General features: G+C 45.2%; 1 protein-coding gene across 2 annotated transcripts; it reads right to left on the reverse strand.

The window, feature by feature from the left end:
• Window positions 1-381: 381 nt before the first annotated feature.
• On the reverse strand, window positions 382-19,248 carry VCF1 (VCP nuclear cofactor family member 1; the record flags this gene model as incomplete). 2 transcript variants are annotated; one of them, XM_080712417.1, is made up of 4 exons in its annotated part: window positions 382-615; window positions 2,608-2,670; window positions 12,361-12,460; window positions 19,028-19,248. In XM_080712417.1, 4 exons carry the CDS (start codon window positions 19,246-19,248, stop codon window positions 382-384), a joined length of 618 nt encoding a protein of 205 aa, XP_080568543.1. The 2 variants fall into 2 exon arrangements, with proteins under 2 accessions (XP_080568543.1, XP_080568544.1); XM_080712418.1 differs by lacking the exon at window positions 2,608-2,670.
• Window positions 19,249-19,542: the final 294 nt, after the last annotated feature.

The following is a 19,542-nucleotide window of genomic DNA, read 5'->3' on the forward strand; positions in this document are numbered from 1 at the left end:
AAAAAAAAACTGACGATCCCGCGTTTGTAAAAGGCCCTTTGAACATAAAGTGAATTTCTAATGGACAGATCTGGAAGTCAAGTCTGAACAGGACACTAAGGACGCAACACACAGATGAGATTTCCTCACGCCACTACCTTAACATGAAATGATACCCTCCTTCAAGAGAATCCTATAAAAAATTGCTTCAAAGCCCCTTTGAAATTGCAATAGTGCAGCAAAACCACAAGTAAACAATTGCCTGTTAACCTGTTATTTCAAATATAGACTGAAAAGCCAACAGGCATTTTTGTGTGCAATTTTTTTAAAACAAATTATAAGTTGAAATATCAAATCTGCACAGCACTGTCCCTTCACAGAAGGCAAGAAACTGCCGGCACATCATGTGGGAGGCCGTCCTCGGTGCTGCAGGCTGTGAAAGTGGGCCTCCTTCAGCATCTGGTTGATGTGGAAGTAAGGGCCTTGGCACAGTGCAGACTGCTCGGGCATGGGCTGAGGGGTGTTGGGGCTGGATCCGGGGATGACCTGGCTCAGGCTTCTCTCGGGGCCACTGGCCCTGTCGGGGCTGTGGATGCTGCTGCCGCTGCTGCTCCCGCCACTGTCGCTGCTCGAAGACTGCAAGGACAAGGAAGAGCCAGGTCACCGTCAGTCTGTTTGGCTGCATGCGAGCTTTGCTGCAGTTTAACGTGTGATACCCTCCTGGAGGCTACTTTCTGGCCACCCGAGTGCCAGCATGAGCGCTTGGTGGACTTCACAGTCAACTATACACATTCACCCAAGACCCTGTTCTACCCTCAAGACTCCCCCGTCGTGTCAAGTGTGAGGACTCGGGGATCGGGTTCAACCACATCTTGATTCCTCTACTGCTTTTACCGCTCGCCCCAGCATTTCCAATGACCACAGAAGGGAGTTCTCAGCCTCCAGGGAAGTCAGTCATTGGTGCAAGGTAAAAAAGTGTCTGTTCCCCATAACAAGATGAATTCTGAGCACGAGTTCACATAAAAACTAAAACCTGTGCTGCTTAGTGATCATTTCATCCAAGACTTAACGGTATCCCGTAACTACTCAGCACAAACTATCATTCTCTGCGAGTTAACACAATGGAAGGAATCGATGCATGAGAAAGTCAGGCTTCTAATTATGAATGATCTGGTATAGATTTTTTAACCTGGCCCTTTGATGAACCCAAATTTATGTTCCCTTTGACAAAGACATTGATTTTGAAATATATGTTTATAATATGTGATGTTTATACATAAAAGACTGGAAAGAAAACAGATCACAGTCATTTTGTTAGAATGAAAAGACCATTTTTTTCTACCCTTTACTATAACTATTTTGCAATGTGGTTATTATACGTTCATTATTTTTTAAAAAAAGTAATGAATAAAATGGCTCCATATAATACCTTTAAATTGAATTTTTAAGTCCTAGTTCTATTCATTTTTTGGCCAAAGTCACATCTAACAATATTCCTAGAGATAAGTGAGCAGCAAAAAAGGAAAGCAGTTATTGCTGGGCGTGGTGGTACACTACTATAATCCCAGTACTGGGGGTGGGGGCTGAGATGGAGGATTGCAGGCTAGCCTCAGGAACTCAGCAAGACCCTGTTTCAAAATAAAAAGAGCTGAGAGTATAGTTCAGAGCTAGAATGCCCATTAGTCCAATCCCCAGTACAAAAAAAAAAAAATGTTCACAAAGCATCCATCATCAATAACTCAAAACTCAAATCTTGACCCACAGGTCATGTAAAATTATTTAACACAGATCATGTCAGGCACGGTCATGCATGCTCGTAATCCCAAAAACAGGGAGGCTGAGGCAGGAGGATGGTAAGTTTGAGGCCAGCAACTTAGTGAGACCCTGTCTCAACTAAAAATAAAACAGGATGAGCTGGATGCGGTGTAGTCCCAGTGCCTGGGAGGCTGACGCAGGAGGATCACCCTTCCACAACTTAGTATGACCCTTTTTCAAAATAATAATAAACAGGGCTAAGGGGTGGCTTGGAAATAGAATGCATCTAGGTTCAACCCAAGAACTGCAATAACTAAGTAAATAAACAGGATGGGGGTATAGCTCCTCGGTGGTTCAACCTCCAGTACCACACCACACACACACACACACACACACACACACACACACACACACACACACAAACACAAACACACCCACTGCCCACAGGTAAAAGAAAACTGCAATTAAAAAGAAAATTCAGCTGGGCGTGGTGGCGCACGCTTGTAATCCGCGCTTGGGAGGCAGAGACAGGAGGATCTTGCAGGTTCGAAGCCAGCCTTGCTGGCTTGAGAGACCTGTTTCCAAATAAATATAAAAATGGGTCTGGGAGTGTAGCCCGGAGGTAGAAGGGTTTCCAGGAACCCCAGTACCACCAAAAAAAAAAAAAAAAAGTAGTAAGAAAATTCACAAAAGGATTATAAAGGGCAGGATGCGGTCAGATGGCAAGGTTAAATGCAATTAAATATTATTTAGACTAATTCAAAAACTGTTTACGAAGCCTCTCCTCACCTAGTGTACTATCCCAGAATGCCCACATACACCTTAATGTCAGGAATATTTAAAAAGAGGTCGCTACGCTGAGTCATAACCCACCGCGCAGAACGTTCTGCTTCCTCTTAGTCTGTTTTCTTTACTGTTTTTCGTTACAGGTACTATCTGAAAATCAAGGCAAGAACTAGAATCAGTCTGTAGGAAGATAAGTTTTCATCTCATTCATTTCACACTAGAGTAGCAATGTTGATACTACTTGGAAAAGGTAAAAGTTCTTTAAAATAGGGTTAAGAAAATTTCTGTATTTAAAAACAGGGTTAGTATACTTGCAATCTCTGGTTCATTTTTAAAATCCTTAAACAACTTTATAGCGGCATATATAAAAATGTTTAGTGTAGCCTTATTTATAATAGCTAAAAATTGGAAACAAACATCTAACAATAGGAAACTGGTCAAATAGCTGTTGTATACATATATGACAAAATTGTATTCAGCCATTAATGATAAAATGTACATATTCTAAGGTAGAAAGGCTTTAGCATCTTCACATCTTTTTAATATATACTTAATACTATGTATAGTAAGTATGTCAGCTGATTTTTAAAACATTTTTCCTTAATGTCTACATCCAAAATAGTCTGAAAAGGAGTCTGGTGCAGCCCCACACCTGTGATCCCAGTGGTTGGGAGGCTAAAACAGAAAAATCACAGGTTAGAGGGCAGCCTCAGTAACAGTGAGACCCTTTCAAAAATTAAAATAGGAGCCAGGCGTGGTGGCGCATGCTTTTAATTCCAGCATGAGGGAGGCTGAGATAGAAGGATCAAGGTTTATGTACTTTGCAACTAAGTGAGACCCTGTTTCAAAATAAAGAGTTAAAAATAGGATTGGAGCTGCGCGTGGTGGCTGAGACTTGTAATCCCAACATTCGGGAGGTTGAGATCCTAGGATCGCGGTTAGCGGACAGCCTCAGCTACTTAGTGAGGCCCTCCACATCGTAGTGAGACCCTGTTTCGAAGTAAAGAAAAAAAATAGGGTTGGAGGTGTAGCTTGGAGGTAAAATGCCCCTGGGTTCCAGCCCCAGTACTGCAAAAATAAATAATAAAATAAAATAGCAGCGGGGGTGTGGTGGCGCACACTTGTAATCCCAGCTAATATTAGGGAGGCTGAGACAAGAGGATCACAGTTCGAGGACAGCCTCAGCTACTACTTTAGTGAGGCCCTTTGTAACTCAGTGAGACCCTATTTCAAAATAAAGAATAAAAAATAGGGCTGGGGCTGTATTTCTCAGGTGGAATTCCATGGGCTCAATCCCAAAAAAAAAGTCTGGAAGGATATATATGCCAAAACACTTAAGAGTTTAGATCTTGTATTTTAGTCAAAATATCTACATTTTCTAAAGCTTATACAAAAAAATACTTTTAGGGGAAAATGATCATGAGTAAATACTATTACAAAAAAGAATAAGGTCTTCAGTTACTTCTAACTTCACCACTGAGACTTTAAAAAAACGCAAGTGCTGACTGTCAGTAAGACTTTAGGAAGACAGTTTTACTGACCCCCCTTACCTACTTAAGAACTTCCACCCTTCCTGGCAGGGACGACCCCTAAGAACACGGCCTCGCAGCCTCTCCTTCATCCCTCCCCAGAAGAGAATCAGGCGGCACCCGCTCTGCAGCCCAAGTCCTGCTTCGCGGATGTGAGAGGCCGGGACGCTCTGCACCGCCGGCTCAGCCAAGGAGCAGGGCGGGCGGGCTGACCCTCTCCTCTGCCGGTCTCCAGCAGGGAGGCGGTGCTCCCGGGAGGCTGCCACATAGGAGGCAGTGCTCCCGGGAGGCTGCCACTGAAAGCAGAGTCGAGATGAGCGGGAAGCTAGCCCAACGTACGCTGCAGAGAGGGTGAAACCCACTGGTGGGCAGCAGCGGGCACAGAAAAGGGACAGGAAAGCAAGAGAGGGAGGAGTGTTTTGTGGAGGCTTCCTTCAATGACTCACAAATATATCTGGTGTGTACGCAGTCACAAAATAAAACATTTCTATAGAAGAGCATCAAAATAGAAAGTTACTGGAATCTTAACACTGCGACCATCAAAGTGGTCTTCATCACGGAACAGAGGAAAGACCATTATTTACTTTTAACCTGGGAAGCAGAAAACTTTTTTTTTTTTTTTTGATACTATGGACTGAACCCAGGGGCATTCTATCTTCAAGCTCCACCCCCAGCCTTTTATTTATTTATTTATTTTCTTTTCTGGAACAAGATCTCAGTAAGTTGCTGAAGTTGCTGAGGGTCTTCCTAAATTACTAAGGCTAGCCTCAAAACTGTGGTCCTCCTGTCTCAGCCTCCCACATGCTGGGATTACAAGGTATGTACCGCCTCACCCAGCTTAAAACTAAACTGTGATTCTTTATGAGAGCCTTAAGAAATACAGTGAAAGCTGGGCGTGGCAGCACACGCTTGTAATCCCTGCGCTTGGGAGGCGGAGACAGGAGGATCGCGCAGGTTCGAAGCCAGCCTCTCTGGCTTAAGAGACCCTGTTTCCAAATTAAAAATATAAAATAGGTCTGGGAGTGTAGCCCGGAGGTAGAAGGGTTCCATCCCCAGTACCACCACAAAAATAGAAAAGAAAAGAAATACAGTAAAGCAAAACTGTTTTGTCTTCTAAATCAAAAAGCTGAAATAGGTTAAAAAAAAAAAAAAGTTGCATTTCCCTCACTTGCTGAAGCATTTCAGTATCAGACTGCTAGGGGAAGGGAGAATGACTTGATGGGACATGGTCCTGGGAGTTACAACTGCTATCCTAGTAGACAAGCATTATACAGTTCATTTTCTCTTCTCTGAATTAGCCGTTCAGGTTTCATGCTGACACCTGACCAGGGTATTTTCATGACAAATTTGTATTATCAGTCAAAAGAGAGTAAGACCATGATATGTGAAATAAAAGCCCTTTGCAAATAAATGAACACAAGGAAAATAAATTGATGAAAACTCTAGCCAAGAGCCTCTCTAAACAATATACAACAAAGACATCTTAGGAGTCCTGTTTTGTTGAAGAGCAAAAAGAAAGGATTCTGCATGACTGTAGGCAATAACAAAGTCTACCATATGAACTTGTAACTGCAGACACCTGGGTGCAAACAGAAGAAAACTCTCCTGATGTCAACTTTGGAATCACTCTGTAAAAAGCGTGGAGGCCGGGTCCACCTCAAGACCCGCTGAGCTGCAGGGCACAAGCGCTCCTCCTGCCAGCTGCTATGCAAACAAGCGAGGCCCGCTGTGCACACGGGCGGCCGGTCACCAGGCGGCTCCACCATCCAAGGCTGCTGAGTGGAATCCAGGGAAAGTGCCGGCAACACAGCCACGGCCACTAGTGACGGACCCAGCAACGCTCGCGGCGGTGCGGAGGCTTCCCAAGGGCGCTGTCTCCACTGGGCCCAGAGGACGCCTGCGGTCAGGAGATGATGCACTGGCACAGAGGCAGCCTCAGAACAGCTGTGTTCTAGAGGAAGCTCAGACAGAGTGGTGGCCAGAAGCCGGCAGGAGGAAGTGGTGAGGGCAGAGCATGCAGGTGAGTGAGGCCGGGCCAGAGCCTCGAGTCCTCCTGCCGAGGTTCTGACTGTCGGCCATGTCACCACGCGCAGCCCTGGAGGGAGACTGCAGGTGTGTGCCAGAAGACAGGCGAGCCCACGGGAGGGCTCCCAAGCATCAAGCAGAGGCCAGGCAGGCACGAGGAGGACTCCAGGAGCTGAGGTGACCCTGGGCACCCAGGAGGTGCACCGCTCACAGCAGGTGCTCACTAAACGTTCGCTGCCTCATGAGCACCGGAAAGCATCTCCAGATATTTTAGAGAAGCCAAGGAGAAAGCCAGGACCCTAGAAAATAGGGGGAAAGGCCGATGGGAAAGTACCCACGGTGGGTGCAGACAAGCGAAGGCGGCTGGTGAGGGAGTGAAGGGGGCCAGGACGGGAAAGAGCGCGCTCATGACCAGCCTAAAGCCGGCGGCCACCAGGAAGTGCAGAGGGCGAGGACGAGTGCCGAGGAGTGGCAGGGGCCTCGAGAACGCTCAGCACCAGGAAAGGCGCAGGGCGCGTCCTACGGGCAGGCGAAGGCCGGGGAGTTTTTCCCGGTATGAAGTCAGCCTAAGAGATAACCACTTACACCACAGCAAGAACTGCACACCTCTAAGGACTACTTCTAAAATAAAGGCAGCAAATGAACAAAGGGCCCCACCCCGGTAATGGGGACGGAACCCAGGGGCGTTCTACCTCTGAACTACACCCCAGCCCTATTTTTTATTCTTTATTTGAGGCTGTCTGCGAACAGCGATCCTCCTGTCTCAGCCTCCCAAGTCCTGGGATTACAAGCATACGCCACCACACCCGGCTCAGTAATTTTTATCTTCTTTTAAGCCCGAGCTTCCCTTCACCTACATCTCCCCATTCACTGGAATTTTTAATTTACTGGCCCTCAAAAGAAAAAAGAAATCTTACCCACCGCATATGCTATCTCTGGAGTCATAATGAAGTTCATTTTCATTCAAAGGCTGCTACAAGATCTGTGTTCAATGTGAGATGATCTCGACAAGGCTGTTAGATCATCTAACATACAGCAATGTGTAAATGCCCAGTAAGTTCAGAGAGCTCCAGTCTGCTAACACTGGTGAACTGGTGAGACCACACAATTCTAATTAATTCAGTGGATTAATTAAATCCACTTTCTAAATAAGCAAGGTTCTAAAAGAAGTGCAGGTGACACCTTTCCTGCCTCTTTCTGTACCTCTGTACCATTTAAAGAAATCAGGCCGAGGCTGCGGACACAGCTCAGTCGTGGAGTGCTTGCCTAGCACGTGGGAGGCCCTGCGCCCAGCCCACACCACCATCAGTCCATCAGTCAGTCAACAAGTGGCTAAACTGTCCCACTGTCTTCTAAATCCACACTACAGTCTTAAAACCACCTAACACCTAATTCTGCTCCGTTAAATAGATTTATAGAATCCTAATTTTAAAGAGACATAGACGCACTGGTTTTGGGGGGGTTTTTTGTTTTTTATTTTTTTGTCAAGCCTCTGTGTTGCCATTAAGAATACCCTTGGGATTTTAGTATTAACATCAAAATGTTTCCCCTTCTAGCAGAGACAAGAAAAGGCCCAGGCTGTCCTGGGTAAGCCACTTCTGTTTTATTTCCACATTTTTTCACTCTATTTGATGTTGTTTCACATTGCTCTGAAAGAAATAAAAATTATTTTGGAAAGCTAAGCTAACCAGCTAAGCCGGGCATGGTGCCACACGCTTACATATTATTACATTTAGGAGAAAAAGTAACTTTCAGAAATTAACTCTGTGTGTGTGTGTGTGTGTGTGTGTGTGTGTGTGTGTGTGTGTGTGTTACTGGAGATTGAACCCAGGAGTGGTCTACATCCAAGCTATATTCCCAAGCCCTATTTTCTTTTTCTTTTTTTTTTATTTTGAAGTCAAATCTCACCAAGTTGCTGAGACTGGCCAAGAACCCACGATCCTCCTGTCTCCACCTCCTAAGTACTGGGATTACAGGCATGTGCCACCATGTCCAGTTTATAAATAACAATTTTCACTATTGCAGAATTTAAACAAATTCCTTGAAAATGAAAGTTCAATATATTAAAAAAATGAATTCTAAACCTAAGTATTTCACAGAAGGCCAAGGAAATGGTTTCTTTTTTTCCCCCTGTACTGGGGATGGAACCTAGGGGCATTCTACCTCCACGCTACACCCCCAGCCCTACTTTTTATTCTTTATTTTGAAACAGGATCTCACTAAGTAGCTAAGGCTGATCGCAAACCTGGATCCTATCTCAGCCTCCCAAATGCTGGGATTACAAGCATGCACCACCACGCCTGGCTTCTTAATGGTTTTTTAAGGTTAGTCTTAAAGAGTCTTAACCTCTTGGCCTTACTCTTAAAATTAAAAAGATAACATTTTAGCCAGGCACAGTGGTCATGTTTGTAATCTCAGTACTTGGAGGTTGAAACAGAAGTATTGCAGCTTCAGGGCCAGTCTCAGCAATTTAGGGAGGCCCTCTGCAACTTAATGAAACCTTGTTTCAAAATAAAAAAAATAAAATAGTAAGCCAGGCATGGTGGTGCATGCCTGTAATCCTACTACTTGGGAGGCTGAGAAAGGAGGATCACGGGTTTGAGTATACCCTCAGCAAGTAGTGAGACTCTCATCAACCTAGCAAGACCCTGTTTCAAAATAAAGAATAAAAAATAGGGCTGGGGGTGTAGCTTGGAGTCAGAAGGCCTCTGGGTTCAATCCCCAAGCACGAAAAATAATTAATTAAAATAGCCATGCATGATGGCGCAAAGTATAATCCCTTGGGTGGCTGAAACAGGAGGACCACAGATTTGTGGCCAGCCTCTGCTACTTACTAAGGCCCCCGCAACATAGCAACACCCTGTTTCAAAAATAAAGAATAAAAAATAGAGCTGGGTGCAACTTGGAGGTAGAATGCCCTTGGGTTCAATCTCTAGTACCTAAAAAGTGTGTGTGTGTGTGTGTGTGTGTGTGTGTGTGTGTGTGTGTAAATAAAATTTTAAAAGACTAGGGTATAGCTGAGGTAGAACGCTTCTGGGTTCCATCCCTAATACCACAAAAATAGTAATATTTTTATTTTTATTAATAATACTAATAAAGCTGGGCATGGTGGTACATGCTTGTAATCCCAGCATTTGGGAGGCTGAGATAGGAGAACTGCAGATTCACAGCCAGCCTCAGCTACTTTTTTTTTTAATTTTTTTTATTTTTTGTGGGTCTGGGGATGGAACCCAGGGGCATTTGACCACTAAGCTACATTCCCTACCCTATTTTTTATTCTTTATTTTGAAACAGGGTCTCACTAGGTTGCAGAGGGCCTCACTAAGTAGCCGAGACTGTCCTTGAACGGCGATCCTCCGGTCTCAGCCTCCCAAATGCTGGGATTACAAGCATGCGCCTGGCCTCAGCTACTTAGTGAGGCCCTCCGCAACTTAGTGAGACCATGTTTCAAAACAAAGACTAAAAAACAGGGCTGGGGATATAGCTTGGAGGAAGAATGCTCCCAGGTTCAATCCTCAGTACAACACATAATTAATAATAATAACAATATTTTATTGCATAGTTAACAAAATTAATAATTCATTATTTCCTCTCTTATATATAATTGTCAAGGAGCCAAATGCCTCTAAACTTGTCTTTGTGCTACAAACATAACATAAGAATCTATTCATTTTTTTGGTGGTGGTACTGGGGATGGAACCCTTCTCCAGGCTACTCTCGCAGACCTATTTCATATTTTTTTTTTTTTTGAAAACAGGGTCTCTTAAGCAGCGAGGCTGGCTTCGAACCTGCACGATCCTCCTGTCTCCAAGCGTGGGGATTCCAAGCTTGCGCCACCACGCCCAGCCATAAGAATCTATTCTAAACACTGAGGACATAGCTCAATGGTAGAGCACTTTCTCAGCAAGCATGAGGCCCTGGCTTCCATCCCCGTCACTGCAAAAAATAAAAATAAAAATAAAGGAATCTGTTCCAATAGGGAAATCCAAGTATTCAGGGCTTACTTTCCATTTGAAGATTCCCCTGCCCTCTGCCTCTCGGCTCCCGTTGTTCACCTGCCTCCATTCTCGTTACCACCCCCCTGGAAGCGCAGTGCACCACAACACAACAGCAATACAACTTGCTGGTGAAGGCCCAACAAGTCTGAAACTAGTGGGTATAACAGCCCGCGAGCGGATCCCCGGTGGTTCAGAGAAAGGTCCTGCCGTGACCTTAAATTATAAAGAAGAAATCTAGTCCATATTTCAGACTAATGTTTAGAGTGCCTCGAGGATGAGTTTCTTTGGACAAGTCAGAACAAGATACATGGCCCAAGAAGCTTTGATTCACAAGACATCATTCTCTTCTGGGATACTAAAGCAGAGATTTTAAGAACTGAGTGAAGATCACCTTCTACAAACAAAACAAAAGACTAATACTAAGATATCTGGCTTACTTAAAAGAACAGAAATGCTTAATTAAAAAACAAAAAGTCGGGCGTGGTGGCGCACGCTTGTAATCCCAACGCTTGGGAGGCTGAGACAGGAGGACTGCACAGGTGTAAAGCCGGCCTCAGCTACTTCGGCCTCAGCTACTTAGGCTCTCAGCAACTTAGTGAGACCCTGTTTCCAAATAAAATAGAAAATAAGCTGGGGGTGTAGCCCGGAGGTAGAGGCCCCTGAGTTCCATCCCCAGGACCACACACACACACACACACACACACAGATAATTTCTATTTCTGTCCCTAAGCATCAATACTGCAGACAGGGGAAGGGTAAATACAAGAGTTCGACCCACTATTCTGAGCCAACATGAGCATGGTACAGCAGTATTTACACACAGATCCAAGGGAAGGAACGCTGCCGCTGACGCCATGAGCGTGACTTCTGCGCACTGGTTTAATGAACAGCCCTACAATTCACAGGAGTAATGGACCTCAATTACTGCTCAACATTTCATCATAAGATGTTCACGCAGCCACTAATCCTTGGTTTTCTTTCATCCCTGGGATTCCCTAATTATTCCATTAAACAAAACCTCAATTACTTTTCTGTTAATCATAAAAGAAAAAGCAGATACGTAGCTTTTGAAAGGGAGAAAAAAAGCTACAGGAACTCAAGTCTCCACAAAGGCGGCTTCTAATCTGAGCTCGCTCCTCAACTGCGCCTGAGTGTCAGAACATGGGTTACTGATTCCCCCTGTGGAGTGACTCGATTGCTGGTAAGAAAAGACAAGGGATGAGTCAGGTCCTGTGACTGGAAACTAGCTAAAGTATAACTTATTTGAGTGTATAAGAATTCTGCTGTGAAATATAAGGTTATGGCTTAGGAATCTTTGTCACTGTGGCATTTCTCAATTACTGTGACCACTTTTAAGGTTCATAAATTTTAGGTACAAAGCCAGGCATGGCGGTGCACGCTTGTAATCCCAGCACCTGGGAGGCTGAAACAGGAGGATAGTAGGTTTGTGGCCAGCCTCAGCTACTTAGGGCTGGGATGGAGCTCAGAGGTAGAATGCTCCAGGTTCAATCTCCAGTACCGCAAAAAGTGTGTGTGTGCGTGCATGTGTGTGTGCGTATAATATATAGATACGTGGTACATAATTTAATAGCAGCATTACTTTAACATTAGAGACCTTTCCCCACCGAGTAGCCTTCCAGTTGCAGAAATCATCTCTCCGCTGTGCATACTGAAGTATGCCTCAGTTACAGAAAACGTCAACTCCCTTCCCCAACCCATAGCAGGAGCTCTTCCTAGAAAATAATAAAAAGTAAAAATAATACTTGAAATGTGAGTGAATACTTGCATACATTTACCTTATATATTCTGCCTGCTTCGAATTTCTATTGAACTGAAGCAGCAAATAGGTTTAACTAGACAATTAGTGGCTTATAAACTATCAGAAAATAAACATTGCTAACATATAAAATGGGGATTCAAAGATAGGCTTTCAAAAGTCCATGAAACTTCTATAAATACAAGGTGTAAGTGTGTGTGTGTGTGTGTGTGTGTGTGTGTGTGTGTGTGTGTGTGTGTGTGAGAGAGAGAGAGAGAGAGAGAGAGAGAGAGAGAGAGACAGAACGAACAAACAAACAAACAAACAGGAATCAAAAGCAGCACACTCTTTGCTGGGAAGAGGGTAAGTAACATCCAAAAAGGATGACTCAAAAAAGAAAAAAAAAGGCTAAAAGCACTGCAATCAAGATCACCTTTGTTCTTGGAATAAATTTATTTTTAATAACATGACATAAATAGGGTTATCTACTTCAAGCAGTAAAAACAGTGAAGACTCTGAGCACAGTTCCTACCTCTGTGTCCCAGGAATCCTGAAAGACAGGGTTTCTACTGCTCCTTTTGGTCTGGGGGGGAAGATGGCTGTCTTCTTCATTGCCATTCCTTCTCCTTTTCCTGAAATTAAAACACAAAGGAAAACAAGCCCGACAATTCACCTTTCAGACACTTAAATTGTATACCAGACAACATATAAATTTGGCCTCTCATGGGAGAAAATTTAATTATGATATCCCATAGGATAAAAGTTGGAAATATAGCATCAGTGGGCATTAAGAATAAAAATATAAGGCCAGAGCCGTAAGGTCACGCTTAAGTTAGCAAGACTAATTTCTTTTTTTTTTTTTTTTTTTTTGGTGGTACTGGGGTTCCTGGAAGCCCTTCTACCTCCGGGCTACACTCCCAGACCTACTTTTACATTTTTGTTTGGAAACAGGGTCTCCTAAGCCAGCGCGCGCGGCTGGCTTCGAACCTGCGCGATCCTCCTGGCTCTGCCTCCCAAGCCGAGGATTACAAGCGTGCGCCACCACGCCCGGCGGCAGGACTAATTTCTAAAGAGAAGCCGGACAACTTTAACCATCTGGTGGAAATAAATTAAGAAAAGGGAGCTGGGTGTGGTGGCGCACGCTTGTCATCCCAGCATTTGGGAGGCTGAGACCTGAGGATCACGGTTCATGGACAGCCTCAGCTACTTAGTGAGGCCCTCTGCAACTCAGTGAGACCCGTTTTCAAAATAAAGAATAAAAAATAGGGCAGTCAAATGCCCCTGGGTTCCATCCCCAGACCCGCAAAAAAAAAAAAAAAAAGGGTGAGATAAATGTCTAAGCTTTCGAACTCAATGTTTTCTTCTTTCTATATTTCCTGAAATGACAATTCCAAATTACCTAACCTTACTTTTTCTTTTAATATGACAACATTTAAGAGAGGAGTCGCTGCCTTTGCTTATTTGCCCTATTTTTTTTTTTTTTTTTTTTTTTTTTTTTTGCGGTACTGGGGATAGAACCCAGGGGCATTCTACCTCCAAGCGACACCCCCAGACATTTTTTATTCTTTTTAATTTGAAACAGGGTCTCAGTGAGTTGCAAAGGGCCTCACTAAGTAGCTGAGGCTGTCCGCGAATCACCATCCTTCTGTCTCAGCCTCCCCAATGCTGGGATTACAAGCATGCGCCACCACATCGGGCTAAAATTCTTATAAAAATGGTGGCGCCTTTGACTATCACAAGTTCACAGTGCCTCCAATTTTAGTTTTCTTCTCCCTGATTTTCTCACAATTATCCCATTAAACAAGAGCTCTATGCCCTCCAGAGGAATTACTTTTCTGGGCTATTACTGGAAAAGCAACTCTTGGTCACAGTGACTTGTTTTGGCTACACTATCAGAACAGTTACCATGTCACTCCATTGTTACTGTGGCCATAGTGTACACTGCCTAAAATTTTTAAAGAAAAACCACAGATCTTTCTGAGGCAAGTGCTCTTCTCAGATGTGTGAGGGAGATAAAATTTACATGCACTCTATGTAAGAATTAACTGTTATCAGTCCAGCTATTTGGGAGTCTGAGACAGAAGAACTGCAGATTTGAAACCAGCTTGGGCAACTTCATGAGGACCTGTCTCAAAATAAAAAATTAAAAAAGGAAGGGGATGTAGCCTAGAGGTAGAAAGCCCCTAAATTCATTTCCCACCCCCCCCCAGGAAACAAATTAAAAGATATATATTTGGGGGGGGATGGTACTAGAGGTGGAACCCAGGGGCTTTTCTACCTCTGGGCTATACTCCCAGACCTATTTTATATTTTATTTGGAAACAGGGTCTCACTAAGTTGCTGAGAGCCTCACTAAGTAGCTGAGGCTGGCTTTGAACCTGTGCGATCCTCCTGTCTCGGCCTCCCAAGCGCTGGGATTACAAGCCTGCGCCACCATGCCCAGCTAAAAGAGATATAATTTTTGTCTGGAATTATACTGTACAATACTGTAGCTATTAACCACATGGTTAAATTTAAATGAACTAAAATAAAAATACAGTTCCTAGGTCACATTAGCTACATTTCCAGTGCAAAATGGCTACAAGTAGAACCTGTGAGCAGCTCACATACAGGACTTTCCTTTACTGCTGAAAGTTCTACTGGGTAGAGGTCCAGGTGTACAAAGCATACGTCTAATGTAATCAACGTGCTTAAAGTTCAGATTTCTACAGCTAAGAGACAAAAGGCTAGGGAGACAAACAGCTCTGTTTTAAGTATGTAAGCTGGAGGGCATAGTATCTTCTGTACAGCTAACTTCCTATGCGAGTGGACCGGGCCTTCTGTCACGGACTCTTAATCTGAGAGTTTCGGAGTTGAAGTCTGGACGTTGTAGAAACGTTATTAGCCTCGGCTCAACTCCCTGTGCTCTGTAACACTCTAACTACACCAAACTTCATCACTGAGAATGGGCCCAGCTCACACGTGGAATGACAGGCTGACTTTTTGTCACAACTGTCCATACAGTGAGGTGCAGTGGTCCACTCGTAAATGCACACAAGGAGCCTGTGAGTCCCACCAAGCTTTAACCAACCTGCTGCACCCGCGGGCTACAACACTTACCTAATTCAAGACTCAGTTATCTGTAAAATAAGATCATTTCTACTCCTTATCTTTCTCTCAGGAGGTTAAACCTTTCACACACGCTATTTTTGAACACTTAAAGGTGAAAAACTAAAATGAATACCAGGTTAATGATCATTTATCGGATGAACTACTAACATAAATTTGGACCAAGAAATTTCTACTTTCATCCTAATATGATCAGAGAGTTCAGGTGGGAATGTGCTACAGTAGCAAAGCAATGTCTGCTGAGAGCCAATGACTGTGTGCTGTGTGCTGGTCCCCGAGCTCCCCTTCACCAGTGTGTCAACAGCTGATTATGCTCTGGGCTGCTGAGTCACTCTAACCAAACTTAGGAGCCAGCCTAAATCTGCCATTTCCTCATTGGTAAGGATGGATGTGTCTTTCCAGTGACAAGAATGTCAAGGGGGTTAAGTGTCAAAATAATTTTTTTGTGTGTGGTACTGGGGATGAAACCCAAGGGGCCTTCTACCTCCAGGCTACACTCCTAGACCTATTTTATATTTTTATTTGGAAACAGAGTCTCACTAAGGTGCTGAGAGCCTCACTAAGTAGCTGAGGCTGGCTTCAAACCCATGTGATCCTCCTGTCTCAGGCTACCAAGTACTGGGATTACAATCATGGGCCACCACGCCTGGCCTTCAAAACAAATTTTAAAGCCAGAGTGGGGCGTGGTGGCCCAAGCTTGTAATCTGGGCACTTTTGAGAGGCTGAGACAGGAGGATCGCACCGGTTCTCAGCCAGTCTCAGCTGGTTCTCAGCCAGTCTCAGCTACATAGTGAGGCTCTCAGCAATTTAGTGAGATGCTGCTTCCAAATAAAGTATAAAATAGGTCTGAAGGTATAGCCCAAAGGTAGAAAAGCCCCTGGGTTCCACCCTCAGTACCACAAACAAACAAACAAACAAACAAACAAACAAACAAACAAATAAAGCCAGGCATGGTGGCACACACTTCTAATCCCAGCATTCAGGATGCTGAGACAGGAGGATTATGACTCATGGGGAGCCTCAGCTACTTAGTGAGGCCCTTTGCAACTCAGCCAGACGCTGTTTCAAAATAAAAAATAGGGCTGAGAGTGTAGCTCAGAGATAGAATGTCCCTGGGTTCCACCCACACACACACACTGCAAAAAAAAAAAAAAAGTTTTAAGACCTAAGAACAAAGCGGGCTGGGTGTGGTGGCGCATGCCTGTAATCCCAGTACTTGGGAAGCTGAGACAAGTGGATCACAAGGTTCAAAGCCAGACTCAGCCACTTAGTGAGACTCTCTGCAACTTAGCAAGACTCTTGTTTCCAAATAAAAAATAAAATTGGACTGGGACTGGGAGAGTAGCTCAGAGGTAGAATTCCCCTGGGTTCAATCCCCAAAACCACGGGGGGGGGGGGGGGGGGAATCAAAATAAAGTGAGCTGGTTTGGGGGATGTCAACTAAACTCTGGGAAAGCTGCATTAAATGGCCCTGCATCACACCCAGCTGATTTCTCCAAGTACTTTGGCCTGTGGCCCGTCCTCTTCTTTGGGTGCCAATGGTTTAAGAATGCGCCCTACCTCTTCTTCACTCTCCCTCTTGGAGGCTCTTAGCAGAGCCCATCCTTGACACATTCTGCTTTGGACAATCTTGAAACTTGTCAAGATTACTGCGTTCTGCTCATCCCTGCCAGTACAGCCTGTCAGATTACAGCCTTCTGACATTAATGCCCAGGCCAGGTTATAATTTGGGCAGGCACCCTGTAATTGATGACGACTCTTCGGCATGTGTTATACTTCACAGGATAGCTGACTCCACTGCTTTCCTGCGTTTCATTTCTTTCCAACCTTCTTATTATCTCCTAGAACCTGAGCAGAGAAGCATCCTTAGAGTATGAGACTCGTTTTCAAAGTCTTTTTTTCAAAAAATAATGGAACATCTGGGTGTGCATGATGGCACACACTTGTAATCCCAGCACTTCAGAGGCTGAGACAGGAAGATTGTGCAGGTTCAAAGCCACCCGCAGCTACTTAGTGAGGCTCTCAGCAACTTAGTGAGACCCTATTTCTGAATAAAAATATAAAAATAAGTCTGGGAGTGCAGCCCGGAGGTAGAAGGATCCTGGGTTCCATCCCCAGTACCACAAAAAAAAAAAAAAAAAACTAATGAAACTCTTGCTTCTTGCTGGAAAAAGGACTCTCAGAATATATAAAAGTTAAGCATCTATTATTGAGTAGACTCCCTTGCCACATACCTATTTAAATATGGCCATCACAGTCTTCTATGGAACAGTTTGAAAACCACTTAGATCAACCCATCTTAAAATTGAGGAAACAGATCCAGAGATACAAACTGATGCAGCGATAGTAAGATAGATGGAGTTGGCAGAGCTGATCCTCACCCGTGAAGCAGAAGGCAGAAAGTAGGCAAGAAAAGCCTGTCCAGACCAAACGACGCAACAGTAAAGAAATTACCAGTATACACATGTTGACATTATTTGTATACCTACTAGGCAAAGGAATCTGCTATTAGTAGAAACACATTCAGATTATTATTGGTATACAGTATCAGATATGAGAATTCTTTTTTTGGTAGAAAATATTCCAACTTTTTTTCAGATATGTGAGATACTCCAAGAGAGTATCAAAAGTATAAACTGGGTTTGGGAAGCAAAATATGGTCAATAAAATAGGTTTACTATGTAAAAAAAAAAAAAACCTGTTCCTAAGTCTTATAGCATGACTGTAATTGGGCCATAATTTCTATTTGGCCTAATACAAACCATTCAACAATCCTGTTAATAACTGGCAAGATCACTGCTCCTTCTCCTATCAGAATAATCAGACTATACATTTTTACATTAATGCCTGGACCAGTTACAATTTTGGCAGGCACCTTATAATTTCAAATTTAGCTCACTCTCCTATACAAGGAGAGGCTTTATAACACACTAGCTACATAACCCAATAATCAATAATCCAATGTAGTTTGGGAATCCTAAATTTTCACCATGGGACCAAATGACCTCAAATGCCTTTGAAAACTTCAATGCCAAGAAATAACTACATTTCAGAGAACAGAAGTTGTGGGAAAACTGCCAATGACATTCACAGCCAATGAAAATAACAACAAAAAAGATCCAGCTTAGTAACCTACCCAGACAATTCTATGATCCACCTTACTTAGGCCTGAAACTACTATGAAATAAAAGACCAGTGAGCCTGAAAAGACCTAGGTAAATCAACCGATCCCTCTAAATGTTTCCTTGATGAAAAATGGATTTAAAAAAAAAAAAAGGACTTGGTGGTCTACAGGTTTCTACGTCAAGTTCCATGATAAGAAATTTTCATCACGTGAAATAAAGCGGATCCTCTTCACTCTCAATAATGCATCCCAACTTTCCAACTTTCAAAGGAAAGGAGGGGGGAACTCAACTTGGGACTAATCCCTTGGTGAAGACCCAGGTGTGCAGGGGCCCGGGTGGTGCGCAACCCTCGCAATACAATCCTACCTCCCGCCTCCGGAGTCAAACGGCTCTGCACCCAAACAGTTTAGAACCCTGCTGTTAATGCCACCGCCGGCAGCCGATCGCAACCCACCGGGTCACCCGTCCAAGTCACAGTCCCGAGGTCCTCCCTAATCCCTCCCAGCCGCAGGGCTAAGCCCGGCCCCCTCGCTCCTGACCTTGGGGGAGCCAGCCGCTGCCCGCCGGTGCCCTCGCCGGCGCCTTCAGGGGCTCCCCTCCCAGACCCGACGCTCCTCCCATCCCCCCACCGCCTAAATTTAGGACAGGGAACCTTTGGGGCCACTGCCTCTCTTCCGGGAACAGAGACAGGCGTCTATCGACATAGGAAACGCAGAAGTAGAAAAATAAGGATGGGATGAGGGGAGACGCTGACCCCAGAGAGTCGCCCGTGCGGCTCCCCACAGGGACCAGTCTGCGGGCACTCGCGCATCCCTCTCCCCGGCCCCGACCGCAGGGCGGCCCAGACGAGCCCCGCGGGGCCCAGGCTGCTCCGACCCCGCTCCGCGCGCCCGCTCGGCCCCCGGCGCTGAGGCCGGGGACCGCAGAGGAAGGGGGTCCCTTCTCCCCTCTCTCTCCCTCTCTCACCTGGGGCGGAGGCGCTCGCTCATGGCAGCTGGAGGAGCAGAGGGACGCGGCGCCGCCCCGCGCGCAGAGCGAACACTGGAGGCTGTGTCTGGGCGGCCGCCACGCCCACCTCCTCGGGCCTTGGCTCTCGCCGCCGCGCGGGTGGACGCTGCCGGCGGTGAGTACCCCTCCTTCGGACCCGTACCACCGCTACTTCCGGCGTCTCCTCCGCGCCCCCCCATGTCGCAGCCGCCGTGGCTCCGCCCCCTCGCGGCTGCGCAGTGGCGCGAGGCCGGCCGCGCCAACCGGTGATCCCGCCCACCGGAAGAGGCGGGTTCGCGGGGGAAGGTGCGACGGGAGGGCCCGCCGGAGAGGACCTCTTCGGAGGTGGCCTTAGCGTTCGCCTGTTCACAGCCAAAACGAGGCACGGTGTAAAAGGCAAGGCAGGCTGCAAATAAATTAAACTGCGCACAGTCATAGATACGAGTATTAGGGGTTAATCCCCCGCGAGGTAACAATTCGAAAGAATTAGGCGG

Source organism: Muscardinus avellanarius (assembly GCF_963383645.1).
Source record: "Muscardinus avellanarius genome assembly, chromosome: 16".
Lineage (NCBI taxonomy): Eukaryota > Metazoa > Chordata > Mammalia > Rodentia > Gliridae > Muscardinus > Muscardinus avellanarius.